This window comes from Dendrobates tinctorius, unplaced genomic scaffold, assembly GCF_039654945.1.
Source record: "Dendrobates tinctorius isolate UK_male_01 unplaced genomic scaffold, ASM3965494v1 ptg000103l, whole genome shotgun sequence".
NCBI lineage: Eukaryota > Metazoa > Chordata > Amphibia > Anura > Dendrobatidae > Dendrobates > Dendrobates tinctorius.
Genome location: NW_027361771.1, coordinates 21100940 through 21125991, shown reverse-complemented (window position 1 = coordinate 21125991; position 25052 = coordinate 21100940). Strand labels below are relative to the sequence as shown.

Below are 25052 nucleotides of genomic sequence, written 5' to 3'. Positions count from 1 at the left end.
AATGCACGCCGCCTGTGCGGTATCCACGAGAACGGCAGGGGCTGCGGTCCAGAGGCAGCGTCGGGGGAGATTCCGTTAGACGGCTCCCCCCTCGTCTGATGGATGGGGGGTGATGACCGGGTCCGGGAAGGGCCGCCCGGTCTCACCTAGGAGCGCGCCAGGTGGCACCAAGCTCGCAGGGGCCGCCGCCGCAGGAGCGGTAAGTACGCCAGTGGTGCGGAGAAAAGAAAAAAGCAGCAGCGGTGGCGGCAGCATGGGGAGAGGCGCAGGCCGCACACAAAGGCGGCGGCGCGGTAGCCGGCCGGCGCGGATGCTCCAAAGACCCGGAAGTAATGGGTGAACTTCCGGGGCACGATGGCTGAGAAGCACGACTGCGCATGCGCGAGTGAACCCGGGGAGGAGGAGCGACTTCCGGGGAAAAAAAAAAAAAAGACTGGAAGAGCTATTTAAACAAGAGCCGCGGGTTAGCGGCAAAGAGCCATGTCGTCTCCAGGGGAAGTACACGCTCCAGCAGGAGACTCTGCGGGGGGGGGGGGGCAGCTCCTCCATGGACCGCGCTACCAGGACAGACACCGCTCGCAGGAGCGAGGTGGGAGAGTCAAGCCCCATGACGGGGTCTCAGCCACCTGATCCGGTAATAAAGGCTTCACTGGGTGAGTGTGCAATATATATATACTCTACCTATAAAGCTGACTTCTCCTGCCCCCCCTGCTTTGGCCATGTCTCCCCTCTTCCAGGTGAAGAAAAAAAAAGAGAAATATCCAAACATAAAGAATGCGCTTTATGCGCTCAGCCTCTCCCTGACTCCTACCCTAAAAAGCTCTGTAAGCAATGCACCAGAGAAACTAGACAAGGGTCGGCAGTGTCATCAAAGGACATTCGGGCCATAATTAGGGAGGAGATACAGGCTATCACCCGTGCCAGTACTCCCTCAGCGACTAGGAGCAAAAAACAAGTGACCCTCAGCTCAGTCAGAGGAAGAACAGGGGATAATCTCTGATTCCTCACTCACATCATCAGACATTGAGGGACGTTCATGTTTTCCCTTAGATAGTGTGGATAACCTAGTCAAATCCGTGAGGAACACTATGGGGTGTGAGGAGACAAAGGGCGTCCAAACCGCAGAAATAATGTTTGCGGGTTTGGCGGAAAAGAAAAGGAGAGTGTTTCCAGTAATACCGGCAGTTAAGGCCCTAATAAAGAGAGAATGGCATAAAACATGATCAAAGAAGTTTTCTCCCATCGGCCTCAAAGAGGAAATACCCATTTAGCGATGACGAGCTATTAAAATGGACCAAAGTTCCAAAGGTTGATGCCGTCGTAGCCTCTACCTCGAAGCAGTCTACTATTCCGGTAGAGGACGCAGGCTTATTGGCAGACCCGCTAGACCATAAAGCGGAGTCATCATTAAAAAGGTCTTGGGAGTCTTCCACAGGCATTTTTAAGCCAGCAGATGCACCGCCAGGTGTATGCTCGTGTGGTTGGACCAATTAGATCAACAAATCGAGCAGAAGGTGTCTAGGGAAAAACTACGGACCGCTATTCCATTAATTAGAGAGCCGGCAGCCTTCATGGCCGATGCCTCGACAGACACCCTGTGGCTGGCAGCAAGATCGGCTGGTCTTGTTAACAACGCCAGGAGGGCACTATGGATGAAGAGCTGGAAGGGGGACGCGCAATCAAAATCTAAGATTTGCGCAACCCCGTGCGATTGTGAGTTTCTCTTTGGGAAAGCCCTAGATAACATACTCGCCAAAGCGAAAGAAAGGAAGAAGGCCTTTCTTGATTCTTCTATCCCTTTCTACAGGAGAGCCTTTAAAAGGCGGCCGTTTGGGAAAAGGAGACAAGCAGACAGATCAACTAGATGGCCCACAAAGGAAGAGAAGCAAAAGGGTAGCATGTTTAGAGGTGCAACATTCCAAAAGGAAAATAAATACTGAAAAATCAGTCCCCCCAGTAGGGGGTAGACTAAAGTTTTTTTCTTCAAAATGGGAACAAATAACTTCAAGTCCATGGATTCTAAGTATAATTAAAGAGGGAATGAAAATAGAATTCCTTCAAATCCCTTACGATTCCTTTAGCACGACCCGCCTTAACTCTATAGTACAACAAAAGGCCCTCGAAGTAGAAATTCGGAGCCTACTATCCAAGGGGGTTTTAGTAGAAGTCCCAGAGGGACAAGAGGGTAGAGGTTTCTACTCTTATTTTTAATTTCCAAACCAGATGGTACATTTAGGACGATCATAAATTTGAGGAAGCTTAATACGTTTATAAAAAATTATAAGTTTAAAATGGAATCAATCAGATCCACCATAAAACTTCTTTCCAAACTGTGTGATGGCAGGGATTGACTTAAAAGATGCTTACTATCATCTTCCTATTCATAATAGATACCCAAGGTACCTAAGGGTCGCGGTAGTATTCGAAGGTAAGATCCGTCATTTTCAATATGCGGCAATGCCTTTCGGCCTCTCTACAGCGCCAAGGATCTTCACCAAAGTGATGGCAGAGGTGATGGCCTATCTTCGTCAGAAAGACACTCTAATCGTGCCTTACCTAGATGACTTCCTAATTATCGGGAACTCGATCACCCAGTGTACCAGACGTGTGGCTGACACGGTCTCATCTTTGCAGGATCTAGGCTGGATCATCAACTTCCAGAAGTCCAGACTCGTTCCGCATTCTCTTCAGATGTTCTTAGGGTTCCAGTTAGACTCCACAACCCAGAGATGTCTACTCCCTCAGGTAAAGATTACACTCACAAAAGGAAAGGTGGAGGCAGCCATAAATAGACCACGTATGTCTCTGAGAGGGGCAATGTCGCTATTGGGGTCGCTCTCTTCCTGTGCCCCGGCAGTCCAGTGGGCCCATTATCACATCCGCACACTGCAGCATCAGATCCTCCAAGAGGCAAGAGGACAGGCGACATAGTGGTCACCTTGAGAGCAAGATAACCTGATCACAGAATGTCTTGGCTTCTCTAGAATGGTGGCTAGAGGATAACCATCTGTCCACAGGAGTCCCATGGGTTATAGTACCATCTTGTATCCTGACCACTGATGCAAGCCCCCACGGCTGGGGAGCCCATATGGGGAATAGCTTTTGTCAAGGAAGGTGGAATAGAGATGAACTGGGCTACTCGTCTAATTTAACCCCTTCATGACCCAGCCTATTTTGACCTTAATGACCTGGCCATTTTTGGCAATATTGACCAGTGTCCCTTTATGAGGTAATAACTCAGGAACGCTTCAACGGATCCTAGCGATTCTGAGATTGTTTTTTCGTGACATATTTGGCTTCATGTTAGTGGTAAACTTAAGTCAATAATGTTTTCATTTATTTGTGAAAAAAACGGAAATTTGGCGAAAATTTTGAAAATTTCGCAATTTTCACATTTTTAATTTTTATTCCGTTAAACCAGAGAGTTATGTGACACAAAATAGTTAATAAATAACATTTCCCACATGTCTACTTTACATCAGCACAATTTTGGAAACAAAATTTTTTTTTGTTGGGAAGTTATAAGGGTTAAAAGTTGACCAGCGATTTCTCATTTTTACAACAAAATTTACAAAACCATTTTTTTAGGGACCACCTCAAATTTGAAGTCACTTTGAGGGGTCTATATGGCAGAAAATACCCCAAAGTGACACCATTCTAAAAACTGCACCCCTCAAGCTACTCAAAACTATATTCAAGAAGATTATTAACCCTTCAGGTGCTTCACAGCTACTAAAGCAATGTGGAAGGAAAAAATGAACATTTTAATTTTTCCAATAAAAAATTTCTTTTAGCATCAATTTTTTCATTTTCACATGGGCAACAGGATAAAATGGATCCTAAAAATTGTTGGGCAATTTCTCCTGAGTACACCGATACCTCATATGTGGTCATAAACCACTGTTTGGGCGCACGGCAGGGCTCAGAAGGGAAGGAGCGTCATTTGACTTTTTGAATGGAAAATATGCTGGAATATTTAGCGGTTGCCATGTCGCGTTTGGAGAGTCCCTGTGCGCCTAAACATTGGAGCTCTCCCACAAGTGACCCCATTTTGGAAACTAGACTCTCCAAGGAACTTATTTAGATGCATAGTGAGCACTTTGAACCGCCAGGTGCTTCACAAATTGATCCATAAAAAAAAAAAAGGACTTTTTTTTCACAAAAATTTTCTTTTAGCCTCAGTTTTTTCATTTTCACATGGGCAGTGGGATAAAATGGATCCTAAAATTTGTTGGGCAATTTCTCCTGAGTGCACAGATACCTCATATGTGGTCATAAACCACTGTTTGGGCACACGGCAGGGTCCCGAAGGGAAGGAGCACCATTTGACTTTTTGAATGGAAAATTAGCTCCAATCGTTAGTGGACACCATGTCGTGTTTGGAGAGCCCCTGTGTGCCTAAACATTAGAGCTCCCCCACAAGTGACCCCATTTTGGAAACTAGACCACCCAAGGAACTTTTCTAGATGTGTGGTGAGGACTTTGAACCCACAAGTGCTTCACAGAAGTTTATGACGCAGAAAAGTGAAAATAAAAAAATAATTTTTTTTCCTCAAAAATGATTTTTTTAGCCCGCTATTTTTTATTTTCACAAGGCTAACAGGAGAAATTGGACCACAAAAGTTGTTGTGTAATTTGTCCTGAGTACACCGATACCACATATGTCAGGGGAAACCACTGTTTGGGCGCATGGGAGAGCTCAGAAGGGAAGGAGCGCAATTTTGGAATGCAGACTGATGGGATGTTCTGCGGGCATCATGTTGCGTTTGCAGAGCCCCTGATGTGCCTAAACAGTAGAAACCCCCCACAAGTGACCCCATTTTGGAAACTAGACCCCCCAAGGAGCTTATCTAGATGTGTAGTGAGCACTTTGAACCCCCAAGTGCTTCACAGAAGTTTATAAACGCAGAGCCATGAAAATAAAAAATCATTTTTTTTCCTCAAAAATGATTTTTTAGCCCGCTATTTTTTATTTTCACAAGGGTAACAGGATAAATTGGACCCCTAAAGTTGCTGTTCAGTTTGTCCTGAGTACAGTGGCACCCCATATGTGGGAGGGAACCACTGTTTGGGCGCACGGCAGGGCTCAGAAGGGAAGGAGCGCCATTTGACTTTTTGAATGGAAAATTAGCTCCAATCGTTAGCGGACACCATGTCGTGTTTGGAGAGGCCCTGTCTGCCTACACTTTGGAGCTCCCCCACATATCACCCCATTTTGGAAACTAGACCCCCTAAGGAAGTTATCTAGATGCATAGTGAGCACTTTGAACCCCCAGGTGCTTTACAGAAGTGTATAACGCAGAGCTGTGAAAATAATAATATTTTTTTTCCTCAAAAAATGATTTTTTTAGCCCGCTATTTTTTATTTTCACAATAGTAACAGGAGAAATTGGACCCCAAAAGTTGTTGTCCAGTTTGTCCTGAGTACGCTGGTACCCAATATGTGGGGAGGGACCACTGTTTGGGCACACGTCGGGGCTCAGAAGGGAAGTAGTGATGTTTTGAAATACCGACTTGATGGAATCGTCTGCGGGCGTCATGTTACGTTTGCAGAGCCCCTGATGTGCCTAAACAGTGGAAACCCCCCCACAAGTGATCCCATTTTGGAAACTAGACCCCCAAGGAACTTATCTAGATGTGTGGTGAGCACTTTGAACCCCCAAGTGCTTCACAGAAGTTTATAACGCAGAACTGTGAAAATAAGAAATCTATTTTTTTCCTCAAAAAATGATTTTTTAGCCCGCAAATTTTTATTTTCACAAGGTTAACAGGATAAATTCGACCCCAAAAGTTGTTGTACAGTTTGTCCTGAGTACGCTGGTACCCCATATGTGGGGGGGGACCACTGTTTGGGCACACATCGGGGCTCGGAAGGGAAGTAGTGACGTTTTGAAATACCGACTTGATGGAATGGTCTGCGGGCGTCATGTTACGTTTGCAGAGCCCCTGATGTGCCTAAACAGTGGAAACCCCCTACAAATGACCCCATTTTGGAAACTAGACCACCCAAGGAACTTATCTAGATATGTGGTGAGCATTTTGAACCCCCAAGTGCTTCACAGAAGTTTATAACGCAGAACCGTGAAAATAAAAAAATCTTTTTTTTCCTCAAAAAATGATTTTTTAGCCCGCAATTTTTTATTTTCACAAGGTTAACAGGATAAATTCGACCCCAAAAGTTGTTGTACAGTTTGTCCTGAGTACGCTGGTACCCCATATGTGGGGGGGACCACTGTTTGGGCACACATCGGGGCTCGGAAGGGAAGTAGTGACGTTTTGAAATACCGACTTGATGGAATGATCTGCGGGCGTCATGTTACGTTTGCAGAGCCCCTGATGTGCCTAAACAGTGGAAACCCCCCACAAGTGACCCCATTTTGGAAACTAGACCCCCCAAGGAACTTATCTAGATGTTTGATGAGCACTTTGAACCCCCAAGTGCTTCACCGAAGTTTATAACTCAGAGCCGTGAAAAAAAAAAAATCATTTTTTTTTTCACAAAAATCATTTTTTTAGCCCCCAATTTTTTATTTTCCCAAGGGTAACAGGAGAAATTAGACTCCCAAAGTTGTTGTGCAATTTTTCCTGAGTACGCTGATACCCCATATGTGGGGGTAAACCACTGTTTGGGCACACGTCGGGGCTCGGAATAGAGAGAGTGCTGTTTGACATTTTGAACGCAAAATTGGCTGGAATAAATCGTGGCGCCATGTCGCGCTCGGAGACCCCGTGATGTGCCTCAACAGTGAAAACCCCTCAATTCTAACTCCAACCCTAACTCCAACACACCCCTAACCAAAATCCCACCCTAATAATAACCCTAACCACAGCCCTAACGCCAACACACCCCTAACCCTAATCCCAACTCTAACCCTAACTACAAGCCTAACCCTAATCCCAACCCACCCCTAACCCTAATTCCAGCCCTAACCTTAATTCCAGCCCTAACCTTAATTCCAGCCCTAACCCTAATTCCAGCCCTAACCCTAATTCCAGCCCTAACCCTAATTCCAGCCCTAACCCTAATTCTAGCCCTAACCCTAATTCCAACCCTAACCCTAATTTTAACCCTAATTCCAACCCTAACCCTAATTCTAACCCTAACCCTATTTCTAACCCTAACCCTATCTGTAACCCTTATTCCAACCCTAACCCTAATTCCAACCCTAACCCTAGTTCGAACCCTAAATGGAAAAAAAAATATTTTTTTTATTTTATTATTTGCACCTGGCTATGGGGGTGATAAAAGGGGGGTGTATTTACTTTTTTTTTCATTTTGATCACTGTGAGAGTGTATCACAGTGATCAAAATAAAAAATGAACGGGCAACCGGCAAATTCATGGGCGCCGCCATCTTGGACAATGCGCATGCGCCTGCCATTTTGCAAGATGGCGGCGCCCATGATCCGGACGCCGGGAGCACGATCGGAGGTCCTGGGGGCATCGGAAGGTGGGAGGGAGCGATAGACAGGGGAGGGGGAGCAGATGATGACGGCGGAGAACGATCGCCGCCGTCCATCGGTGGCGGGGGCCGATCGGCCCTGCCAGTCGGTGTGTGGGGGGGTCGGGGGTCAGTGTCCAGCCATGTCCGATGCTATTGCAGCATCGGCCATGGCTGGATTGTAATATTTCACCAAATTTCATTGGTGAAATATTACAAATCGCTCCGATTGGCTGTTTCACTTTTAACAGCCAATCAGAGCGATCGTAGGCACGTGGGGGCTAAGCCACGCCCCCAGGGATTAACTGTAGAGTGTCCTTTGTGTGCGGGTCGGGTGACCTTTCAGTGACCCCGGTCACCCGACCCGCAGGGGGGCTATTTATAGCATGACGCCTACGTAGGCGTCATAGGTCGTTTGGGCACGACTTTTCATGACACCTACGTAGGCGTCATGGGTCGTGAAGGGGTTAAAAGAACTGACAGTGGTATATTATGCTCTGCACCATTTTCTTCCACAGCTCCAACAAAGGCATGTCAGGATCCTATCGGACAACACCACCACAGTGGCCTACATAAACAGACATGGAGGTACTCGATCAGAGACTCTGATGTCTTCTGCGGGAAGAATCTTAAACTTTGCCGAAAGTTATTTGTTGTCCCTTTCGGCCCTCCATATCAGGGGAGAGAACAACCAAGAGGCAGACTTCTTAAGCCGACACACACTTCGGCAAGGGGAGTGGTGCCTCAATCGCCGAATCTTCAAGGACATAGTAGCTCTATGTGGGCAACCTCAGGTGGACCTCTTTCCCACGAAAGAGAACAGACAGATAAAAGCATTTGCCTCCCTGTCCCCGTCAGATCATCCAGACATACTGGATGCCCTCCAGACCTCAAGGGCATATGCCTTCCCTCCGATAATCCTCCTACCACAGGTCATTCAGAAGATCAGAGAGGACAAGGCGAGAGTAATTTTGATAGCACCATTCTGGCCCAAGAGACCGTGGTTCTCATGGCTACGAACCACGTCAGTGTCAGATCCTTGGGTTCTCCATTCGATTCTCAACCTATTCTCCCAAGGCCCGTTTTTCCACCCCCAAGTGGACAATTTACACTTGACAGCGTGGAATTTGAAAGGCAGCTACTAAGATCAAGAGGGTTTTCTGAGACACTGATTGCTACGCTCCTACAGAGCAGGAAGCAGGCAGTCCACTACCCAGATTTATGCAAGAATATGGAAAAAAATTCCTGCAGTTTCATACAGCTCCTCATACCACAGAAATTCCGATAGTTCCTATCTTGGAATTTCTACAGAAAGGGAAGGACTTGGGCCTGGCGGTAAACACGCTAAAAGTCCAAGTGTCCGCATTAGGGGCACTGTACGGCCACAATATAGCTGGAAATAAGTGGATATCACGATTTATTACAGCTTGCGAACGAATGACTCCGGTTCGCATACCTGCAATCCCTGCATGGGACTTAAATCTGGTCTTAGACGCCCTTATGGAAGAGCCCTTCGAACCAATAGACACGATATCCCTGAAATGCTTGTCACTCAAGACGGCCCTCTTAGTAGCACTACCATCTGCTAGGAGAGTGAGTGATATCTAAGCTCTATCCATAGACCCACCCTTTTTTCAGATATACCAGGATAGGTTAATATTAAAACCAGACCCCTCATACCTGCCTAAGGTGTCAACAAAATTCCATAGATCTCAAGAAATACTCCTCCCGACCTTCTTTGGAGATCCCTCCACTCCGGAGGAGCAGAAATTCCACACCTTGGATGTAAGAACTGTCCTAAAATATATTGAGAGGTCCAGGAGCTGGAGGCAGTGTTCATATTTTTTCAGGGCTGTAAAAAAGGATACGGAGTCACGAAGAGCACCATATCCCGATGGATCAGGGATGCCATTCGCTTATCCTACTCCGCGAAAAATGAAGATCCTCCGGAGAACATCAGAGCACATTCCACCAGAGCAGTGGCAGCCTCATGGGCCAAGAGGGGAGACGTCCCAATCGAAGCCATATGTAAGGCGGCAATTTGGTCAACCCCTTCTATCTTCTATAATCACTATAGACTTGACCTTTCATCTACTTCGGACCTAAGCTTTGGCAGGACTGTCCTTGGCACGGTGATCCCACCCAGGTGATGGTCTCTGGAATCTCTCCAGTGGGTGCTGTCGTGGCGAAGGGTAAAAAGCCGGATTACTTACTGGTAATGCTCTTTTAATGAGTCCACGACAGCACCTGCTCAATTACCTCCCTATGAAGATAATAATAATAAATACACCACATATTGAAGTGTGTCTCCAAAAAGTAAATAAGTTAAAACTTAAAAATGCAAGAACATTGCCTAAGGCTATGTGCACACGTAGCGATTTTTAAGCGTTTTTGCCGCGATTTTCGGCGCGAAAACGCTTAAAAATCGTGTACAGAACGCACCCCATGCATTCCTATGGCATTCCGCACATGCTGTGCTTTTTTCCGCGGCGGAATAGCATCGCGGAAAAAATCGCAGCATGCTCATTCTTTTGTGCGGAATTGCAAAGAATTGCCGCGATTCCGCACCCATAGGAATGCATGAGAATCGCTTACTTCCCGCATGTGGCTATGCCCACCATGCGGGAAGTTAAGCGTCTCATGTGCGGTTGGTACCCACGGTGTGGAGGAGAGGAGACTGTCCTCCAGGCCCTGGGTATCATATCCCTGTAAAAAAAAGAATAAAAAATAAAAAATCGGGGTATATTTACCTTCCGATGTCCCGCGCTGCATTCCCGGCCTAGCGTTCCCAGTAATGCCTTGCGGCAAGGCCCTGTAATGACGTGGTCTCGCGAGATCGCTATAGTAACGCGAGACTACGTCATCACAGGTCTCGCAAGGCATTACTGGGAACGCTGAGGCCCGGGAATGCAGCGCGGGACGCCGGAAGGTAAACATACACCGATTTATTTTTTTTAGCATTTTAACATCCTATCTTTTACTATTGATGCCGCATAGGCGGCCTCAATAGTAAAAACCTGGTCACACTTGTCAAACACTATGTTTGACGAGTGTGACCAACCTGTCAATCACTTTCCAAGCGATGCTTCAAATCGCTTGGAAAGTGCTTGAATATCGCACGCGAAAATCGCGGCAAAATCGCAATCATAATCGCGGTGTAATCGCGCGGAAAAAAACGCGCGATTTCTGGGAAGGAGTGCGGTTTTTAGTGAGCGTTTTAAAACGCTACGTGTGCCCACAGCCTAACTCTTGGTGGTCCTCCTGGTACTCTGAAATACAAAACTGAGGAGGAAAGGCGGACCGCCCCCTTTTATCATTCTGTAGGGTTTTCTGTTCCAAATGGGGCGGATCCGATACCTCCAGTGGGTGATGTCGTGGACTCATTAAAACAGCATTACCGGTAAGTAATCCGGCTTTAATCATAGAGTCTCGCAAGCAATAATGAAAATATATAGTCTAAGTTCTTAGCTTGTGAGCTCTACCTAATTGTGGCTTTATACAATGTCACCCAGATTACCCAGATGTAACCAAGAAAAGGCTAACCTGGGTTAATAACTTGATATTAAATATCAGTTGAAGAAATTATTAGAAAAGTAATTTCTAAGCATTCTTTTGGCCCTGCTTTGGCTGCTTCCACAGATCTCACTTACAGAATAAGCACAGAAATTCTCAATCCAACCACATGTATTCATTCTCTTCTGATGAATCTGCAGCCGGATCACAAGTTGCTTATCTCATCTCTGAGAACATTCTGCTCGTCATTTGCAATTTTGGCCACTCTTCAAAGAAATTTATGGAGCAAATTGGGAAACATTTTCATTAGCATCTTGAGAAACACTTCCGAAAACAGACTGAGTCCTTCAGACAGTGTGACTCCTCTCTGTGCATCAAACCTCCCAAAAGTTTTCTTTCCTCCTTTTCTAAAACATCCCCTAAATTCTCTTTAAACTCAATCTCTCTAAATACCAAGCGGTCCCTTTGCGTCTGCTAAAACTATAGCTTCTCTTTAACTCCACAGTCAACCCACCCCCTCTACTTCAAGCATTTGGAAATCATTAGGCATGAAGGAAAACATTCCCTGACTAGAGACAAAGACAGGTGTTTCTTTGATGCTTGGTCAATTGATATTAAGTTGTGTGCATAGGGAGGGGAGAAGTGACTGTCACCAGTGGAAAGGTGCAGGTTCTTAATTAACTTTCCATATGCACTTTGGTGTCAGAGCAGTCACAATTAACCACATCTGAGCACACAAAGACCAGGAGTGTCATAATGTGTTCAGGTCTTTTTTCCATGCTTCATCGGAGAAAAGAAAAATTGTGAAGTTGTAGAAAGAGGTGACGCAAAATATTATAAAGAACACTGAGTGCATTTTATAAAAGCCAAAGATTGTCCCTTTTATCAGCTCCGGCATCTCATGTGTGGCTCAGACGCAACCTCACCGAGGAAGCTTTGCCAACAAAGGACAATTTCAACCCAGGAAAAGCACCAGCCAAGGAAAGCACGGGGTGGAGGAAACAGGGAGTGCAGACAAATTCGAGGTAAAAAGGACCTTTTCAGCTTGGGTTCCTTGTTGTTGGAGGATGAGTAATTAGCAAAGTCAACATGGTGAAGTGGAAAGAGATCAGAGCCAAATAGCTAACTTCAAAGACATTTGGACATTTTAAGTAGTCTCCTGCATCGTTAATACAAGGCTGTGTTGTGCTGTCGGAGGCATCATTTTGGATCATTATCCAAAGCAGTTAGAAAACAGCTTCCAAAAGGACATGTTCATCCATTAAAAGTTTTTTTTTTTTCCACTTACAGAACATTACCATCAATCCAGACAAGACTCGTCACACCATACCAAATGTCAAACTCACCGGATTCATGGCACTGGCTCACATGCTGTAAGCAAAGGTTAACGTTATGTGTAACAGAGAAATAACGGGGGGAAAAAAGGCATAGCAAAAAAGAAACTTTAATTAATTTAATGATGCAAGCAACTTTCCTTGTGCGCACTTATTTCAGCACTGCTGAAGCAAGACGTGACGCGCATGTAGTACAATTACATCTGTGTCAGTTCAACCTTAGGAACTTGCAAGATCCTATTAACCAATCAATGCAGAACATTCAACCGCAGAAAGAACTCCAAATAACTGGTAACCAGACGGTTTAGTGCCTCAAACAGACTCCCGTACAGAGGAACGTCACTCAGTTCTTTCCTGAGGAAATCAGAAGCATCAACAATTAGCATGTGGATGTAGAAGGTACATTCAACAGGAGTAATCTATAGCCTAAATCCAGACCACGTTTGGCTCAGCCATATGCACTCATTACCTGGTAGTTTCAACCACTTTGGTACTTTGCCGTGATCCCTTTGAACTTGCTGATGAGAATCAGGGATTCCTGACAGCTCTTCATAATTCTCCGGTGCTCTGTGAGTTGCCTGTGAGCCATTCTCCAGATTCTCCTCCATCACAGGTGCAGCTGACGCAGCTGGGATACGTGGCATGGCCCTGGCGAGGTAGAACGTCATCACTGAGGACAAGTGGACAGCAACACGTTGTGCCCTTCTTAATTAATTTAAAGCCTCAGTTACCTGGCAATGATAATGTCAGCCTGAGAAAGAGATATTGCTTCATTCACAAAGTTTTGCTGGAGGAATTGTTCTGTAAAGTAAACAGGGAGATGTATGTCAATAATAAAACGTTCCTGTTATTTTTTTACACGGAGATAGTGCAAAGCCATAATGTGGGGAATTTCATTGGCCAGGAACGTGTAAGGGTGTGTGCACACGCTGCGGATTCTGCTGCGGTTCCGCAGCGGTTTTGGCCGCTGCGGGTCCGCAGCAGTTTTTGCTGCAGTGTACAGTACCATTATTCCCTATGGGAATACAAAACCGCAGTGCAGAGGGTGCGGATTTTTCCGCGCGGTTTTTCTGCAGTTTTGAAACCGCAGAAAGAATTGCCTTGTCAATTCTTTCTGCGGATTCCGCTGCGTTTTGCCATCTCCATTGAGGAGATGAAAAACCGCAGGGCAAAACCGCAGAGCAATTCGCAGGTAAAACTGCAGGTCTTTTGACCTGCAGATTTACCCGCGGATTTTACAAAATCCTCGCGGCCAAATCCGCACTGCAATCCGCTGTAGACATATCTTCATGGCACTCCATTTTAACCCCTTAGTGACCAAGCCAATTTTACAATGCTGACCAGTGTCATTTGTTTTTTCGTGACATATTGTACTTCAGGATAGTGGTAAAATTTGTGGGGGAAAAAAAACAAAATTTGGCAAAAAGTGTAGAAAGTGTTGCAATTTTCACACTTTTTATTTGTATGCCCTTAAATCAAAGAGTAATGTCACACAACATAGTTAAGAAATAATATTTCCCACATGTCTACTTTACATCAGCACAATTTTTGAAAGATTTTTTTTTTTTTGTTAGGAAGTTATAAGGGTTAAAAGTTGACCAGAGATTTCTAATTTTTCCAACAAAATTTGCAAATCTTTTTTTCTTTTTTAGGGATCACATCACATTTGAAGTGACTTTGAGGGGTCTATATGACAAAAAGTACCCAAAAGTAAAACTCGCCTGGTCTATTCCCGCCTTACCCGTTACCTCTCCAATCACTCTCTTCTAGACCCTTCACAGTCCGGCTTCTGCCCCCTACATTCGACAGAAATTGCACTCAAAGTGATCAATGACCTTCTGACAGCAAAATGAAACTGTGACCACTCTATGCTCAATCTTCTCGACCTTTCTGCAGCTTTCGACACTGCTGACCACCTTCTCCTACTCTCTAGGCGCCAGTCACTAGGCATTAAGGACACTTCCCTCTCCTGTTCTTTTCCTATGTTTCTGACCGCTCCTTCAGTATTTTGTTCGCTGGCTCCACCTCATCTCTTTCTCTCGCTGTCAGGGTACCTCAGGGCTCAGTCCTGGGGCCCCTTCTCTTCTCTCTCTACACGGCCCCAATTGGACAGACCATAAGCAGAATTGGCTTTCAGTACCATCTTTATGCTAATGACACACAACTAATAATAATAATAAATTTTATTTTTATAGCGCCGACATATTCCGCAGCACTTTACATTTCAGAGGGGATTTGTACAGACAATAGACATTACAGCATAACAATAATCACATACAGTAGATTATAACAAATACCAAGAGGAAAGAGGGCCCTGCTCGCAAGCTTACAATCTATGAGGAAAGAGGTAGACACGAAAGGTGGGTGGTAACAGTTGCCCTGATTGTATGGACCAGCCATAATGTTAGGTGTGTGACAGTACGGACACAGAGGGCTAATGGATGCATAAAGCATGTGGGAACATGATGCGGGAAATCTGGTTATGGTAAAACTTTTGGCTGTGCCACACAGGGATAGATTAGGTTAATGTGTTGAGGCGATAGGCCAGTCTGAATAAATGCGTTTTCAGGGCATGCTTAAAATTGTGGGGATTGGGGACTAATCGTATTGACCTGGGAAGTGCATTCCAAAGAATTGGCGCCGCACGTGTAAAGTCTTGGAGACGGGAGTGGGAGGTTCTGACTATTGAGGATGCTAACCTCAGGTCATCAGCAGAACGGAGGGGCGGGTTGGGTGGTATACTGAAACAAGGGAGGAGATGTAGGGTGGTGCTGAGCCATGGAGGGCTTTGTGGGTGAGGGTAATAAATTTATACTGAATTCTGGAGTGGATGGGTAGCCAGTGTAATGACTGGCACAAGGTAGAGGCATCGGTGAAACGATTGGTGAGGAATATGATCCTGGCTGCAGCATTCAAGACAGATTGGAGAGGGGAGAGTTTGGTAAGAGGGACACCGATTAGAAGAGAGTTACAATAGTCGAAACGAGAATGAATAAGAGAAACAGTAAGAGTTTTTGCAGAGTCAAAAGTAAGAAAAGGTCGAATTCTAGAAATGTTTTTGAGGTGCAGATGACAAGAGCGAGCCAGTGATCGAATGTGGGGGGCAAAGGAAAGCTCGGAATCAAGTATGACCCCAAGACAGCGGGCCTGTTGCTGGGGAGTAATAGTGGAACCACCCACAGAAATAGCAATGTCGGGTATAGGTACATTAGTAGAGGGAGGAAACACCAGGAGTTCAGTCTTTGACAGGTTCAGTTTCAGATATAGTGAGGACATGATGTTAGACACAGCGTTTAGACAATCGCCGGTGTTTTCTAGAAAGGCTGGCGTGATGTCAGGAGAAGAAGCGTATAATTGGGTGTCATCAGCATAGAGATGGTACTGGAAACCAAATCTACTGATTGTTTGACCAATAGGGGCAGTGTACAAGGAGAAGAGGAGGGGGCCTAGATCCGATCCTTGGGGGACCCCAACAGTAAGGGGAAGGTGAGAGGAGGAACAACCGGCAAAAGATACAGTAAAGGAGCGGTCGGAGAGATAGGAGGAGAACCAGGAGAGAACGGTGTCCTTGAGGCCAATGGAACGGAGCATAGTGAGGAGGAGCTGATGATCCACAGTGTCGAATGCTGCAGAGAGATCCAAGAGAATTAGCATGGAGTAATGACCATTTGATTTAGCTGTTACCACCACCACCACTCACATGGAGAAGGGGGTGTAGAGTCTGACGGCATGGACCTCAAAAGAAGGGAAGACAAGTGAGGGTAGTTGAGGAATAACCTGAAAGGTACATTTTGGTGATAGGAGCAGACCAACGCCTCCACCTGCTCTATTGTCTGATCTTGGGGTATGAAAGAAGTGTAGCCCCCCGTATGAAAGAGCAGCAGCAGCGGTAGTGTCTGACTGCTGGATCCAGGTTTCAGTAAGAGCCAGGAGGTTAAGAGAATTAGAAAGGAAGAAGTCATGGATGAAGGAGAGTTTGTTACACACTGAGCGATAATTCTAAAGTGCACAATTAAGAGACTATACACGTCTTCCCCTGACCTTACCCCCTCTTTAGTACTGAAGGAGATAGCAGAAGAAATTTTTGAACCCCTCTCCATAATCTTACAAAATTCTTGGAGAACAGGAGAAGTGCCAGAAGACTGGAGAAGAGCAAATGTTGTTCCTATCTTCAAAAAGGGGAAGAAGGTGGACCCAGGCAACTATAGGCCGGTGAGTCTGACTTCTATACCAGGAAAGATCTTTGAACAAATTATTAAACAACATGTATGTCAATACCTGGATAAGAATGAAGTGATTAAACAGAGTCAGCATGGGTTTGTAACTAATAAGTCATGTCAGACTAACTTAATTTCCTTCTATGACGGTATCACTGATTGGGTGGATCAAGGAAATGCTGTAGATATAGTATATCTTGACTTCAGCAAAGCATTTGACAAAGTCTTTCATACAATCCTTATTGAAAAAAATGACTAAGTATGGAATGGACAAGGCAACTGTTAGGTGGATTCATAACTGGCTTAGTGATCGGACCCAAAGAGTGGTCGTAAATGGCTGCACATCCAGTTGGAAGAATGTCTCAAGTGGGGTACCACAGGGCTCTGTTCTGGGCCCTGTATTGTTCAACATCTTTATCAACGATTTAGATGAAGGAATTGAGGGTAAACTTATTAAATTTGCTGATGACACAAAGCTAGGAGGGATAGCTAATACTAGAGAAGAGAGAGGATTCAAAAAGATTTAAATAAACTGGAGAAGTGGGCAGCAACTAACAGAATGGTTTTTAACAGGGAGAAATGCAAAGTACTACATCTGGGCAACAAAAATGAAAAAAGCATATATAGAATGGGAGGAATAGGGCTAAGTGACAGCACATGTGAAAAAGACTTGGGTATACTAATAGATCACAGAATGAATATGAGTCAACAGTGTGATGCAGCAGCAAAAAAGGCAAATGCAATTCTAGGATGTATTAACAGAAGCATACAGTCTAGATCACGTGAAGTCATTATTTCCCTCTACTCCTCTTTGGTCAGACCTCATCTGGAATATTGTGTCCAGTTTTGGGCACCACATTTTAAAAAAGACATCAACAAACTGGAGCAAGTTCAGAAAAGAGCGACCAGAATGGTGACCGGTCTGCAAACCTTGTCTTATGAGGAAAGGTTGCAGGATTTGGGAATGTTTAGTTTGCAAAAGAGAAGACTGAGAGGAGACTTAATAGCTGTCTACAAATATCTAAAGGGCTGTCACATTGTAGAAGGATCAACTTTATTCTCATTTGCACAAGGAAAGACTAGAAGCAATGGGATGAAACTGAATGGGAGGAGACACAGATTAGATATTAGAAAAAACTTTTTGACAGTTAGAGTGATCAATGAGTGGAACAGGCTGTCACGAGAAGTGGTGAGTTCTCCTTCAATGGAAGTCTTCAAACAGAGGCTGGACAGACATCTGACTGGGATGATTTAGCGAATCCTGCTTTGAGCAGGGGGTTGGACCAGATGGTCCAGGAGGTCCCTTCCAACTCTACGATTCTATGATTCTAGTACAGAACGCCAGTGACTGTCCGTAGTCTCCAACATCATGTCCGCTCTCCATCTGAAACTCAACCTCTCCAAAACTGAACTTCTCCTGCTCCTGCCGTCTACTAACCTTCCTAAATCTGACATTTCCCTTTCCCTGGATGGCGCCATAACACCCCGGCAGCAGGCGCCCTGTCTGGGTGTTATGTATGACTTCGCTGCGCCAATCCTCTGGAATTCTCTACCCCAAGAAATTAGGACCATCTACAATTTGCATAGTTTTACGCGCTCCCTTAAAACACATTTGTTCAGAGCAGCCTAACACGTTCCCTAATCAGTCATTTTATGTGTGTGTGTGTGTGTGTAGCCCATTCACTATCTCTATCTATCCCCCACTCCCTCAAGACGGCTGGACCATCATTGTAAATACACACCTGTACTTTGTATCTCCCCCACCTCATTGTAGATTGTAAGCTCTCACGAGCAGGGTCGTCTCATTTTGCTTTAATTACTATATTGTTAACGTTGTTACTTATGTCCGAAACTGTTAAACAGTAAAGCGCTGCGGAATATACAGGCGCTATATAAAGATTATTATTATTAAGGTAAGTACTTCTTAAAGCATATCTAAAGTTTCAAGAAACTGTGCATAAATCAATAGTCCAGTACATGTTGCCTCTGTATGCTTGATGTTTTAGTTTGTTTTTCCTCTTCGCTCCTGTTTGGAGAAATTAGCTGTTCTGATGACTTATATACAGTATACTGTACATAGAATATAAGGGGAAAAACTGTTTTCTAACATCTCAAATTCGAAAATATAGTAAGTAACAGGATCGATGAGGACATACAGTGCCTACAAGTAGTATTCAACCCCCTGCAGATTTAGCAGGTTTGATAAGATGCAAATAAGTTAGAGCCTTCAAACTTCACACAAGAGCAAGATTTATTAACAGATGCATAAATCTTACAAACCAAAAAGTTATGTTGCTCAGTTATATGTTAAAAAATTTTAACCATAAAAGTGTGGGTCAATTATTATTCAACCCCTAGGTTTAATATTTTGTGGAATAACCCTTGTTTGCAATTACAGCTAATAATCGTCTTTTATAAGACCTGATCAGGCCGGCACAGGTCTCTGGAGTTATCTTGGCCCACTCCTCCATGCAGATCTTCTCCAAGTTATCTAGGTTCTTTGGGTGTCTCATGTGGACTTTAATCTTGAGCTCCTTCCTCAAGTTTTCAATTGGGTTAAGGTCAGGAGACTGACTAGGCCACTCCAACACCTTGATTTTTTGCCTCTTGAACCAGGCCTTGGTTTTCTTGGCTGTGTGCTTTGGGTCGTTGTCTTGTTGGAAGATGAAATGATGACCCATCTTAAGATCCTTGATGGAGGAGCGGAGGTTCTTGGCCAAAATCTCCAGGTAGGCCGTGCTATCCATCTTCCCATGGATGCGGTCCAGATGGCCAGGCCCCTTGGCTGAGAAACAGCCCCACAGCATGATGCTGCCACCACCATGCTTGACTGTAGGGATGGTATTCTTGGGGTCGTATGCAGTGCCATCCAGTCTCCAAACGTCACGTGTGTGGTTGGCACCAAAGATCTCGATCTTGGTCTCATCAGACCAGAGAACCTTGAACCAGTCTGTCTCAGAGTCCTCCAAGTGATCATGAGCAAACTGTAGACGAGCCTTGACATGACGCTTTGAAAGTAAAGGTACCTTACGGGCTCGTCTGGAACGGAGACCATTGCGGTGGAGTACGTTACTTATGGTATTGACTGAAACCAATGTCCCCACTGCCATGAGATCTTCCCGGAGCTCCTTCCTTGTTGTCCTTGGGTTAGCCTTGACTCTTCGGACAAGCCTGGCCTCGGCACGGGAGGAAACTTTCAAAGGCTGTCCAGGCCGTGGAAGGCTAACAGTAGTTCCATAAGCCTTCCACTTCCGGATGATGCTCCCAACAGTGGAGACAGGTAGGCCCAACTCCTTGGAAAGGGTTTTGTACCCCTTGCCAGCCTTGTGACCCTCCACGATCTTGTCTCTGATGGCCTTGGAATACTCCTTTGTCTTTCCCATGTTGACCATGTATGAGTGCTGTTCACAAGTTTGGGGAGGGTCTTAAATAGTCAGAAAAGGCTGGAAAAAGAGATAATTAATCCAAACATGTGAAGCTCATTGTTCTTTGTGCCTGAAATACTTCTTAATACTTTAGGGGAACCAAACAGAATTCTGGTGGTTTGAGGGGTTGAATAATAAATGACCCTCTGAATAAACTTTTCACAATTTAAAAAAAAAAATTAAACAAAGAAATAACATTCTTTTTTGCTGCAGTGCATTTCACACTTCCAGGCTGATCTACAGTCCAAATGTCACAATGCCAAGTTAATTCCGAATGTGTAAACCTGCTAAATCTGCAGGGGGTTGAATACTACTTGTAGGCACTGTATATATTTGTGTGTGTGTTCTGGAATATGATTCAGCACAAACTTCCTCCTCCCCTCTTTATAGACTGTGAAGAAATATGATGTGAAGCATTTAGTGAGCTGTACCCTGAGACAAGCCTGACATTGAAAGTTCAGAGTAAAGCTATCTAACAACATATTTTACAAACTTTATACTTATCATCTGTCCTATTGATTTAAGCAAAGATTGTTTTATTTCTATCTTACATTATACAGTGCTTGATTCCCTATTCTTGCAAGAATTTCAATTTACCTTTTTTTTTTTACAGGACAAAATTATTTTAAGAGCGAATTGACATAATTACAAAATGTCTAAGAAGCATCTTATGACGTCAACTGTATTTGAGCATTTCACAGTAACTCGAAATAAAAAACATTGTGTGTCAGTGTATAAGTGACCCAGATGAAAACAAATGCTGTGATGCCAAAATCAGTACATACTCCGTGTTCTTTCAAGACTTTCCAATCTAAAAAGACATTTACAACGCTGTGATTGAAAAAGATCACAGCAACACCAAGAAACCAAAGCCCAGCATTTCCCGGCAGGCAAAGGAGGAGGAAAGCGCATCTCAAACATCAGTTACAAGATATTTTGTAAGTGACAAAGCTACTGTAAAAATGAAAGAAGATGTGTTTAAAAGACAGCTCATTGAGCTTATTGTGAAGGACAGTGTACCATTATCATTATTTGCATGACCTGCTTTTACAGCTCTTAATGGAGAAATGGCCCGCAAACTTGGCGTTTCTCTGGAAAGAGAAAGCATTAGAAAACTAGTGATGGAAGAAACCCTTAACCAAAAGGAAGATCTTAAAAAGACTCAAGAGACGCTTTGTGTTTCTTAAAATGGATGCCTGCACACATCACAGAGTGAACTATTTTGCTATCAACGTTCGATATGGTTGTGACAACAAAAAAATTGTTACTAAGACGCTGGCAGTAAATGATACTAAAGCTCGTCACAGCAGCCAGTTTCTCCAGACCTTAGTGGAAAAAATTCTGCAAGATTATGAACTCAAAAAAGAACAGGTCCTTGCTATTGTAACTGAAAATGCTTCAAAACACATGAGGACAATTAAACTGATGAATGAGAATAATGAAGGTGAACAGCTACTAGAACAACATTTCACATTCAGTATGTTGGAGGTGGAAGGCCACATTCCTGTGTTCCCATAACGGAGGAACAAGCAGATATTACTACACAAGAACAGCAAAATGATTCTTTACAACTAGATGATCTTGTTGCTGCTGCTTCACACCTATTTCCTATTCATCACATGCGCTGTGGTGTGCACACACTGCAGCTGGCAATAAGAGACAGTCTGCAAGAGGGACATGCTGGAACTCTGATTAGCAAAGTGAGGAAATTGGCTATTGCTGCCAGAACTCCTAAAATTGATTCCATCTTGAAGAGACGTGCTGGAAAAGGGGCAATTGTGGTTCAAGCCACTCGGTGGGGCAGCACCTATTTAATGATTGAGTGATTGCGTGAGCTGAAACCCTTCCTTGTAGATATGACCATCCCTCTGGTAACACTACATGAAGATTAATAGACACAGGTTGCTGAATTGAAGGAATTGCTTCATCAGCCATTTACAGTGACTAAGTTACAAGCTGAGGACTTAACTCCTGGCATCTCTATATATAAAACTGAATGTATGTATGTGTGTATCACCAACCAATTACGAAGCATCTTTCATTTCACCAGAGCTGTTCAAAGGAAGCTGAGCTGTGATTGGTTGCTATGAGCAACGGTTTTCCTTGCAACCAATCACTAAGCATTTCTCATTTCACAAGAGCTGGTTAAAAGAAACTGAGGTGTGATTGGTTGCTATGAGCAAGTTTTCCCACTTGACAACACCTCAGCAGACACTGACATGACAGAAATGAATGCCCCCCCCTTCCGTGGATCATTGGTATGCAAGTTAGGGAAAGTCCACTCAGTGTTTTGGTACTGACCCCAGGCCTTTCTTAAAGGGATCATTGGTATGCAAGTCAGGGCAAATCCATCCAGCGCTCTGGTTCTGATCCCAGGCTTTCTTAAAGGGATCCCTGGTATGGAAGTTAAGGCAAATCCACTCAGCGCTCTGGTTCTGACCCAAGGCCCCTCTTAAAGGGTTCCCTGGTATGGAAGTGAGGGCAAATCCAATCTGCACTTTGGTACTGAACCCAGTGCTCTCTTAAAGGGATCCCCGGTATGGAAGTCAGGGCAATTGCCTTCAAATGCTCTGGTACTGACCCCAGGCTCTCGTAAAGGGATCTCCTCTACAGAAGTTAGGGCAAATCCCTCAGCACTCTGATTCTGACCCCAGGGTTCTATTAAAGGGATCATTGGTATGCAAGTCAGGGCAAATCGACTCAGCGCTCTGGTTCTGATCCCAGGCTTTCTTAAAGGGATCTCCTGTATGGAAGTTAGGGTAAATCCCTCAGCGCTCTGATTCTCACCCCAGGCTTCTATAAAAGGGATCATTGGTATGGAAGTCAGGGCAAATCCACTCAGCGCTCTGGTTCTGACGCCATGCCTCTCTTAAAGGGATCCCCGGTATGGAAGTTAGGACCGTTCCACTCAGCTCTCTGGCTCTGACCCCAGGCTGACGGGATGATGTGAGATATTAGGGGTAGTAGTCCGGCGGCTCTGACGGGATGGTGTGGGATATTAGTGGTAGTTGTCCGGTGGCTCTGGCTGACGGGATGATGTGGGATATTAGGGGTAGTCCGGCGGCTGTGACGGGATGCTGTGGGATATTAGTGGTAGTTGTCCAGTGGCTCTGGCTGACGGGACGATGTGGGATATTAGGGGTAGTAGTCCGGTAGCTCCGGCTGAAGGGACGATGAGGGATATTATAGTGAATGTGGCTATGCGGAGTGGGCGGGGCTCTACACTCAGCTTTATATATACACTCCCTGACAGAAGTTATGTTGCTTATCCATGTTATGTAAATAAAAGCTTATAACCTGACGTTACGCTCATCCATAAATAAATTATTCTTTTGAAAGCTGAAACCCTCCGAAATGTGGTTTAGGTTAAGAAAATAAATTGGCATCAATGCAGAAATATTGATCATTTAATGGACACAGAATGGTCAGATTTTGGAAAGACAAAAGTTTTGTCGCCCACAGAAAGTAATGTGATATTCAAACAAATAATCAACTTAAAATACAAATATGTTGCATAACATTGGTGAATTAAGTTGTGGTGCTATTAGAGTCATATTTAATATTTTGTGTGACCTCCATCAGCTTGAAGGACTGCATCCATGCGGTTCAACAATGACTCATACAATTTATTAATGAAGTCATCAGGAATAGCAAAGAATGCAGTCTTACATGCCTCCCAGAGTTCACCTAGATTCTTTGGTTTTGTCTTCCAAGCTTCCTCTTTCATCCTACCCCAAACATGCTCAATGATGTTCATGTCTGGTGACTGGGCTGGCCAGTCCTTGAGCACCTTGATCTTTTTTTGCCTGGAGGAACTTTGTTGTACAGATGGATGTATGAGATGGAGCACCATCCTGCTGCAGAATTTGACCCCTTTTATGATTTGGAATATAAGAGGTAGCTAATACTTCTTGATATTTTAGGCTATTGATATTGCCTTCCACCTTGCAAATGTTTCGCACATCCCCATACTGAATGTAACCCCAGACCATGATCTTTCCACCACCAAATTTAGCTGTTTTCTGGTTGTATTTTGGATCCATACGGGCTCCAGTAGGTCTCCTGCAGTACTTGCGGCGGCTGTGGTATAATTCTACTGAAGATTCATCAGAGAAATCCACCTTCTGCCACTTTTCCAGCGTCCATCTGTTTAGCAGTCTGTAGGACTTTGCAAATGCCATACGGTTTTTAATTTTCCTTTTGTTTAATGCTGGCTTCTGTGCACTGATTCGACCATGAAGGCCATTTTGAGACAGAATCCTACAAACTGTTCTAGTTGACACAGGGACTTGAGCTGACCAGGCCTGTTGGAGCTCTGCTGCAGTGGAAGAGGGGCTTGCTTTGGATTTTCTAACCAACAAATGTTCCTCTTGAGCAGTTGTCTTGTGGGATCTGCCGGACCTGCACTTGTTAAACACATCTCCAGTCTCTTAGAAGCTTTTTTTTAATTCTTTGTACTTGACGCTGAGACACATTAACCCCTTCACCCCCAAGGGTGGTTTGCACGTTCATGACCGGGCCAATTTTTACAATTCTGACCACTGTCCTTTTATGAGGTCATAACTCTGGAACGCTTCCATGGATCCCGGTGATTCTGACATTGTTTTCTCGTGACATATTGTACTTCATGTTAATGGTAAAATTTAATTCAAATAACTTGCGTTTATTTGTGAAAAAAACGGAAATTTGGCGAAAATTTCGCAATTTTCTAACTTTGAATTTTTATGCCCTTAAATCACAGAGATACGGCACACAAAAAACTTGATAAGTAACATTTCCCACATGTTTACTTTACATCAGCACAATTTTGGAACCAAAAATTTTTTTTGTTGGGAAGTTATAAGGGTTAAAAGTTGACCAGCGATTTCTCATTTTTGCAACACCATTTTATTTTTACGGACCACATCACATTTGAAGCCACTTTGAGGGGTCTATATGATAGAAAATACCCAAAAGTGACACCATTCTAAAAACTGCACCCCTTAAGGTGCTCAAAACCACATTCAAAAAGTTTATTAACCCTTCAGGTGCGTCACAGGAATTTTTTGAATATTTTAAAACAAATGAACATTTAACTTTTTTTCACAAAAAAAATACTTCAGGTTCAATTTTTTTATTATTT

The 25052-nt window shown here is 44.2% G+C and overlaps 1 protein-coding gene across 6 annotated transcripts in view; it reads right to left on the bottom strand.

Moving 5' to 3' along the window:
- Positions 1 to 12382: 12382 nt before the first annotated feature.
- ASPSCR1 (ASPSCR1 tether for SLC2A4, UBX domain containing) overlaps positions 12383 to 25052 on the bottom strand; it is a 162166-nt gene continuing 149496 nt past the window's right edge. For 5 of the 6 annotated variants that reach the window (XM_073588119.1, XM_073588120.1, XM_073588121.1 and 2 more), the window contains 3 exons: positions 13020 to 13089; positions 12758 to 12936; positions 12383 to 12642 (listed from right to left, as the gene is read on the bottom strand). In XM_073588119.1, coding sequence (XP_073444220.1) covers positions 12632 to 12642; positions 12758 to 12936; positions 13020 to 13089 — 260 coding nt within the window. In that variant the 3' untranslated portion in view covers positions 12383 to 12631. Of the gene's footprint in view, positions 12643 to 12757; positions 12937 to 13019; positions 13090 to 25052 lie in introns of those variants that run through there. The other variant, XM_073588124.1, reaches the window with a different exon arrangement.